The sequence below is a fragment of the Triticum dicoccoides genome, chromosome 3B (assembly GCF_002162155.2).
Source record: "Triticum dicoccoides isolate Atlit2015 ecotype Zavitan chromosome 3B, WEW_v2.0, whole genome shotgun sequence".
Classification (NCBI taxonomy): Eukaryota; Viridiplantae; Streptophyta; class Magnoliopsida; order Poales; family Poaceae; genus Triticum; species Triticum dicoccoides.
Window position 1 is genome coordinate 441992137 of NC_041385.1, and position 9304 is coordinate 442001440.

At 43.2% G+C, this 9304-nt stretch overlaps 1 protein-coding gene across 1 annotated transcript in view; it reads left to right on the forward strand.

The window, feature by feature from the left end:
- The first annotated feature begins 8960 nt into the window (after positions 1-8960).
- Positions 8961-9304, forward strand: part of LOC119276423 (CTP synthase-like) — a 7638-nt gene continuing 7294 nt past the window's right edge. Inside the window, exon 1 of the mRNA XM_037557471.1 lies at positions 8961-9250. Within this exon, the coding sequence (XP_037413368.1) occupies positions 9133-9250 (118 nt within the window). The 5' untranslated portion in view covers positions 8961-9132. The remainder of the gene's footprint in view (positions 9251-9304) is intronic.

Here is a 9304-nt window from a genome sequence, read left to right on the forward strand (position 1 = left end):
TTTTATGCTTTTGTAACCTCATTCCACTCCAGCGGAAGTAGAGCGGTAGTAGCTAGCGGTAGTACCGCCATGTGCGGTACAGCCGCATTATCTGTCTCTACTACTGCGGTTCCATCTCTGTGTGCCACACTAAGCGGAAGTACCGTTGGTGGGAGCGGTAGTCCCGCTTCGACTGCACTACCACGTTCGTGACTATGTCAGTTGCACGTTGTGGCTGGAAGTACCGTGCGTAGCGCTGTACCGCTCACCCAAGCGGTAGTACCGCTTTTGCATGACTTGTGGGCAAGAAATGGTAGGATTTCCCCCCTCACTATATAAGGAGGTCTTCTTTCCCAAGAAGACCTACCTCTTTCCCCCCAAGCTCCATTGTTGCTCCTAAGCTCATTTTTGCCCAATCTCTCTCCATAGCCAAGAAAACTTGTTGATTCTCTAGGGTTTGCTTGAGAGGCCTCGATCTACACTTCCATCGAGAGAAATTTGATCCCTCCCCCCCCGATCCCTTGCGGATATTGTTACTCTTGGGTGTTTGGGCATCCTAGATGGAAGAGGTCACCTTGGAGCCACAATCCATTGTGGTGAAGCTTCGTGGTGGTGTTAGGAGCCTCCAATTAAGTTGTGGAGAGAGCCCCAACCTTGTTCGTAAAGGTCCGGTTGCCGCCTTCAAGGGCATCACTAATGGAATCATGACATCTTGCATTGTGTGAGGGCGTGAGGAGAGTACGGTGGCCCTAGTGGCTTCTTGGGGAGCATTGTGCCTCCACACCGCTTCAATGGAGACGTACTCCCCCCTAAAGGGAAGGAACTTCATAACACATCCTCCTCTCCATCGACTCCACTTGTGGTTATTTCCCACCTTTACTTTGTGCAAGCTATTATTGTGTTGTATCATTTGCTTGCTTGTCTGTTGTTTGTTGTTAGCATCATATAGGTTGTTTACCTAATTACATATCTAGACAACCTATTTGTTATTAAACCTAATTTGTTAAGAAAAGCTAAAATTTGATAGTTGCCTATTCACCCCATCTAGTCAATCATATCGATCCTTTCAATAAGCCTAGCGGTGGAGGTGGACTTCTTTTTTGGAAGATCCGATAAACTGCTGGCATTCATATATTAAGCACGAAGAAGGCTGTAAAATGTGTTCATGGTCTATAGACCATGGGGGTTACAAGATTTTGGTGGCAAAGCACCACTTGGCCTACAGAAAAAATTAGGACTCGACCCGGGTCTCCTAATGGCGTCTCCGGGCATTTAGCCCCCGCTAGCCTCCATGAGTCCATGTCCCTGTTGACTTTTTTTTGGTAATATGTAATTCAAACTTGGTGGCCGGGTTTCTACACAGCTTCCTTTCTTTAATATATGAGATGTACACTCGTGTGTATTCGAGAGAAAAAAAAGACTGCAAGGCGTATGTAGTGACTTTGTCAATATTAAGATATTGTATTTTAAAAAAAAATCTTAAAATTATTGACTCTTTATCTCGAAGATGCTCATGGGACAGGATGCGTGTGTGTTCATAAGGATGAGTGTAGTGTTTGTGAGCATATGCGGTCGTATACTATTTAAAAAAGAGCAAGTACGAACGAATAATCTACACTATAAATAGGAATAATCTCATTTCCACCTTTGCATTTTTAAGCGGGTACGCGATACTGCAAGTCAGATGATGGGTTACAATACGTGGATCCATGTAGGCGAGGAGTCAGCGAATGGACATAAAGTAGCAATTTCACAAATAAAAAAGAACAAAACACACATAATAAATGTCTTCCGCTTGGCATGTGAAATATTCACCATTAATTTCTTGATTCAAGTTGGTCTGCAGGAGCCTGCTGCCACGTTGGTGAATTTATGGGGAGATGACTCGGAGCCTGGTCAGGGTTTGGTCCAAAGTCCACACCACGAGCCTCGGCACTTCTAACGCGCTGCCTTGCTACCCCATGTTTTTTTTTCTGCGAATGTAGCCCATGGGGTTCTTAGCATCTCGTGTACAGTGTAAAATTGTAAGTTCACCTAGTACATAAAAAAAAATCTCAACTAATTGTAAAAAGTGGACAATGCATTTATGATTCAACACTTTGCATCCGCAAAAAGAACAAAAGATTCAACACTTCTCATAGTATCCGACTCTCTCAAACCTAAGAAAGGCGTGAAGCGCTTCTACTCGAGCTGAGTCCTCAACGGTGATTTCGATGCCGCGGCAGAGGACGCAGACGTCCAGCTCATGGTCAACTTCGTCCATGCAGGTCATGTCAAACGGTGTGTGCACGGTAGCCACCTCCTTGAACTCAGCATCGTCCATCCTTGACAGCTCAGTTGCAAGCCCCGGCTCCACCTCCACTGCCCCCTCCTCGTCGGCGTCCTCCATCGCGGCATCCTCCTCGCCAGCCTTCATCACCCCTTCTGCTCTGCATGCTTCCAGGTCGGTTTGAGATGATCTTAGATCCCGTAGATGGCGACACAATTGGTGATCTTCATGCAGACCATGATGAACATGGTGATGGTGGTGATTGTTGTGAGCGTCAATGGAAGTGTCGTTGGCAATGGCATATGTTGGGGTTTTATAGACCGCCGAAGTTCATGCGGGAATTGTCCGCGACGTGCGGCCTTGCCATTGGTCGGGCAAAAGAAGACAAGGCAGAATGACAACACACGTCGATACTAGACCCGACATACATTTTCGTTTAGGAACAACTAGAAAAGGATATGGTTTATGTTTGATACTCTACTCTTACCGCAGTAGCTACACATACACTTAAAAATGCTCAGATCTTGTGTTCAAGTCCCATGACCCCAATTTTTTTGCTAAGTTGTTTCAGTTTTTTGGTTTCGCTGACAAGTAGGTCCACACCCTGACAAGCTTTCGAATAGTCCCATCTACTTCTCCACTTTGGCCTCATCACAACTTCTTATCCCCAAATCTTGTCGATTGCCACCACCTCTCATTGTCTACCCCTCATCTTCCCTTTGCAATCCCAATGTGGACAAGGACACCAAGAAAATGGAGATAAAATCTTCATCTATCTATTGTAAGGGCATCTCTAACACCGACCCTTAAATTTTCTCCTGCATCCGTCTACGAACAGAGCGATCAGTCCACTGACACAGATGCGGGAGCCGGTCATCTAACGATGTCCGCAAATATTTCAAACATGCTTCAACAAACCGGACGAATTTTTAACAAACTCGATTGATTTCATTCAAGTTTGGACATAATTTGCATTAAAAAGTCAATATTTCGATAGTTTAACTATTTTTCTAATACTAAACCCTATACGTTGCGGTTGTGCAGGCGCGACGCCAGTACCTCCTTGAACCACCAGAGTGGAGACTTCAGCTCACGCTTCATGCAGTGGCGCGGTTGGGATGGTGGCTCCTCCTTGACGCGCATGGGTGATGGTGGCGTCAGGCACATGTGACGGAGCGAACGCTTCGTCATTATCGCCATCTAACCGACAAATTCATCGTCTGCCAGAGTGATCTCCGTGAAGAGAAGGGGTCGCTGCTCTGGCTACTGCTGCGGCGTCTGGTCCTCCTCGTCATCGTATGAGATGACGATCTCCTTGTTGCCGAGGAGCCGGCCGCCATAGATGCCAAGGGGCCCAGAGGATGATGGCGGCGGCGGATCCGCTCGAAGAAGAACTACCACCGCCGCTGCCACTGCCAGCCGACGCGGAGAACCACGGCCTTGGCATCGCCGCTGGAGTTTTGGGGGCTCAGAGAGGAGGAGTGGCTCAGAGAGGAGGAGGCGTCAGAGAGGAGGAGTGGCTCAGAGAGGAAGTGTGGATGTGCATCACTGGCGCACGACTTAAATAGCGGCGGCCACGGCCAGCCGAACGAGCGGCTAGCCCACTTCAATGCGCCACTGCGGCCAAAGTTGGTTTCTCGGGATGCGACATCACATTGAAGCGGCGATGCCCGAGAGGTCGCACCCATCAGCGCTGCCCTCACATCTGGTCATGTCGTGGGGCATCAATGTTGGCCATTGCATGATGTGGGCCAACATGAATGCGGCGTGGCAAGCAGCGCGGGCGTTCGATGGAAAACGCAAGAGAGGAGGGTGGGATTGTTTGGTTGGTCAGGGTAGACAGGAGCGGGTGTGACAGCTGTCCGGAAGCCTGCAAAGCCTCTCCTCTCCAGTTTGTCTTCGGTTTGCCGGGAGAAACATGTCGGACTAGCCCGAGGACCGATAGATGCCTGCATTGGATGGTAAAACACACCCGAATTGTGTGGTCCAGACTGTTGCGGGCGGTTTAAGGATCCACGTTAGAGATGCCCTAATCCCCATTTTTCCTATTGATTCAAGGTTTGATTTGTAGTGCCCAAAGTGTTCAGGCTCCGAGGGTTTTTGAGGCACCAACAACAAGATGATGAAGTTTTCTTCTCAAACACTCGAAAAGGGCCTTGAACATAGCATAGTATATTTATACTAATGGATGGTTCTTTCAACATGGTGTAGGTGATTTGTTCGTAGTTAAGTTAGTGATAAGCCATAAGTGTAAGGAAACACAATAGTCCTCGAGGGAAGTATCATAACCCCCCAAAAATGGGTTTTCTTATCTTCAGTACCAATCTTGTGGTTGGAATGATGGACCCATCATACGAAATGATGCACTAATTTTGAGGATGCTTTCAGCATGCTAAGAATACATTTTTTAAAAAGAACTTTGTAATATGAAATTGACATCTGCAGATACTATGTGAATACTATAACTTATATACATGGTCATGTATTTTCTTAACATTTATTTGAGAAAGAAATGAAATAATGAGATGAATTTAATTCATTAGTGTGTGACCGAAAGTGGTACAAAACACGATCGAAACACATTAATTTTGTAGGAAGCATTTTAAACTGATTATGCAGGAGATATCATAGGATGTTTGGGAGAAATGGACCGGCTGTGATAGAGTTGATGCAAATGGCTTTGTGTAGGGATTAGATCGCGTTTCCCGTCTCCTACTTAGGCCCCCTTTGATTCATAAGATACCGATTTCATGGGAATAAAAAAATCATGCAAAGTGAGATGATATGTATCTCAAATTCTATATCAAAAGTGATGTCATTATGTTATAAGATATAATATTTTTATTGGGTCTAGACTAATGTATTTTTCTTTAATACAAAGATTGATTCATATCCTACACAAGAATATGATTCCGCTTTATAAATCAAAGGGAAAATTCCAGCAAAATTCTTATCTTTTGGAATTCTAAAAGAATTTTGTAAATCCTATTCTATACAAGAATATGATTCTGCTTCTATAAACCAAAGGGCTTCGAAGAAAACATTTCTACAAATTCTTATCCTTTAGAATTCATATAAGCTTTCTATAAATTATAAGGGGCCTAACAGGTTTTTGTGCACGGATCCGGTGCACCAACTTGATTCTTGACTACCAGTCCACCGGCTCGATTGTTAATGTCCTTTCTTGACGACCAGTGTGAAACTCTACAGACATCAGCACAAGAAAAGTAGGGTTGAAGATTTCGAGCTGTAAAAGTGATAGTGGAAAAGGAAGATTTGAGCAGCGAATTAAAGAAACACTAAGCCTGACCGAACGCCAGAGATTATGACTTGCTTCAATAATAATGACCATGACGCTTAGTCGGCATGTTCCAGCTTAGGTAGCATCTGATATACCCCTCCGTTTCATAATACAAGAGTGTTTAGCGTTTGTCAAAAACGCTAGGAACGGAGGGAGTATCTTTCAACAGGGTCTCTCTACGGAAAATTTACTATTTGTTGCAGTAAAAAACATGTTTCTTCTTTTGGCAGGAAACGGTAAAAGTGTCTTGATGTTGCTTTCAAATTTTATAAGGCCCTTAAGTGCAACAAAAAAAACTGCATCCAACTAAATCAAAAAAAGGTAGATAACAGATAAAAAAGATCAGTTGATTTCGCAAACAAAACAAATGAAAATTGTTCAGTTTAGACACTAGACTGCTCCTTTTTTTTAGTAACGATATACACATGTACACTGAAATAAATCTAAAAAATGCGAGCACTCATGGCAAATTTAGGACTTAAACCTTCATAGACTGGCTCCACCACATGAACCTAACAAAACAATCACAAAATTCTGATTTTTTTGGCAAACTTTAAGAAATGTTTGAGGTGCATGCAGATTTTCTTCACGAAATCACATTGGTGGTGGTCGTGGCAAAAAAAAAAACAAATCAAAGCTCTGAAATGCGTTTGAAAGTAACGTTTTCATAGCACCAATTTTGTTTTACTGTTTTTACTATTTCTTTGAATTTACTGTTCATCGAAAGGTTTTAGACTAGTAGAACTAAAACCGAGTACATGAGGTGCGGTTTCAGTACTACTAGGAGGAGGTTAGCCTTGATGGGTAGGTGGTGCCTCAGAAGGACACCTTTTGATATTTGAGGTCAATGTTGCAGAAGGATAGGGATATCGATGAAGAGGTGAACCATCGAATCAAAGTCGGATGGATGATGTGGCACCAAGCTTCTCGTGTTCTCTGTGATAAGAGAGTGCCATAAAAGCTAAAAGGTGGGTTCTATAGGACGGCAATTCGACCCACAATATTGTATGGCGTTGAGTGTTGGCCGACTAAACTGAACATGTTCAACGGTTAGGTGTGGCGGAGATGAGCATGTTGAGATGGATGTGTGACCACACAAGGAAGGACTAGGTCCGGAATGATGATATACGAGGTAGAGTTGGAGTAGCACCGACTGAAGAGAAGCTTGTCCAACATCGTCTGAGATGGTTTGGGAATATTCAACGCAGACCTCCAAAAGCTTCAGTGCATAGCGGACGGCTCAAGCGTTCTGATAATATCAAAAGAGAACAAGGTAGACCGAACTTGGCACGGGGGAGAGTCGAGAGACCTGAAGGACTGGAGTACCACCAAAGAACTAGCCATGAATAGAGATGCGTGAAAGTTTGTTATCCATGTGCCGAAACTATGAGCTGGTTGCAAGTTCTTATGAGTTTGAGCTCTAGCCTACCCAAACTTCTTTGGGACTTGTTGTTGTTTTTGTTGTTGTTGTTGTTGTTGTTCAATATTTATGTAAGCAATGGATATCAAAAATTCGTAGGGGCACCCACCTGCCAAGCCCTGCTGCACGCTCGATTTGCCTTGTGATTCACGAAGTAGTTGTATCCCGCACGAAGACACAGTAAAAAAAATCTCTCAAGAAGTTTTAAGTTTCAACGATGAAACTTGCAATTTTTGCATCTAAAACCATCAAGTTTCAACAAATTTCAGAGATATAATTTTAACCATCAGTCGTAGACACAAAATAATTGATTTTTACCAGCCGCAATACTAAGTATTAACATTGAAACTTAACATATTTTTAAAGTCATCAAAATATATTTGAATTGAATCTTATTTTAAAGTGCTGGTCGTGTGAAACATGAATATGAAAATAGAACTTAATTTGAAATTTCCGTTAAAAGATATAGAACTTTAAAAATCGAAAGCCAAAATAAAAGGTGGACACTAGGGACCTGAGTGCCCCCGCGCTTGCATGCCGCAAATCTTTGTCCCATTGGATATACCATACCTAGGTTCGTCCCGCGTCCACGATGCAATTCTTGGCTATGGTTATTGTGGTTTAGGCTGGTCACAATGGGCACGAACATAAGCTAGTAACTTACACACTTCCCTAGACTGTTACTACCTTCATAGTGGGTAGGAACATCTATGTAGTGTCATGCAACGATGTATTTATTAGGTTATAGACTCATTGTTTGTTGGAGTGTGTGATGTTCCGGTAACTTAGCTAGTTACCACAAGCACCTCTCTCTTCATTAAATATGTGCCACATAAGCAAAGTTGTATTGGAGTGTGTGATGTTACTCCTAAGTTCCTCCCCATTAGGCTGGTCACAATGGGCAAGAACATAAACTAGTAACTTCACACTTTCCTAAACTATGTTATTACCTCCATAGTGGGTAGGAACATCTATGTAGTGTCATGCAACATGTATTTATTAGGTTATAGACTCATTGTTTCTTGGAGTGTATGATATTCCGATAACTTAGCTAGTTATCACAAGCACCTCTCTCTTCATTAAATACATGCCACATAAGCAAAGTTGTATTGGAGTGTGTGATGTTACTCTTAAGTTCCTTCCCACTGTGACCAGCCTTAGATGACATGACGTACATTAAATTTACATGCATTAATATAATGACGACTATTAGTAATTATATTTGCATAGTACAACAGAATTCAAATGTGAGCTCGAGCTCATATGCCATTTCATAACTACCAACCGTTAGTCGTCGCATCCCTCTCTTGAACAGAACTCCAATACTCTAGCTCTCCACTGACTATTATAAGAGTTTTTAACTTTTCTCTGATTCAAATGTATATAGACGCATTTTAATATATTTGTTCACTCATTTTAATATGGATGTATAGTTCATGTTGAAATATTCGAAACATTATAGTATTTGTGAACGGAGGGAGCAGAATACTACTACCTCCGTTTATTGGTACCCATTGTATTTTGTATCAAATTTTGACCATAGATTTAACTAACAAATTTTTTGTGCATGTCATTAAAGATTATACTTTCTCCGTCCTAAAATTCTTGTCTTAGATTTATCTGAACACGGATGTATCTAACACTAAAATGTGAATAGATACATCTATATGTAGACAAATCTAAGACAAGAATTTTGAGATGAAGGGAGTGTCATTGAAAACTTTAAATACTAATCCAATAATATAATTTTTTTGACATGCATTAACATTTTATTAGTTAAATCTTTGATTAAAATTAGGCACAAATTACAAAGAGAACCAATAAATAAAATAAGGACCGAGATAGTAGTACTGTGTGGCAGCGAGCCCTGACTCATTTCTCTTGTGATTAGTTTTGTGGAGACACGGGGGGAGTTTTCAGCTGAGATCTGTGCCCTCGTCCCGAGGAAGCCTTTATTTAAGCCATCGTCTCCCTGAGCTACTCCCATTCCGTTCCGTTCCATTCCCCGGCCTTAAACCTTTCGACTCTCCACCGCCCCAACCCCAGCCCCTAGAGCAGAGCGAGGACTCGAGCACTAGCCCGCCTGCTCCTCCTCCTCTGGTTCAACCGCGGTTGGTTACACAGAGCCAGCCAAGAAGCGTATACACGTGAGGGAGGGCGGCGATGAAGTACGTGGTGGTGACCGGCGGCGTGGTGAGCGGGCTCGGCAAGGGCGTCACCGCCAGCAGCATCGGCGCCGTGCTCAAGGCCTGCGGCCTCCGCGTCACCACCATCAAGATCGGTACCTACCCATTCTTCACCTCTTTCCATCCTATTCCTTCGCTCCTTCCCACCA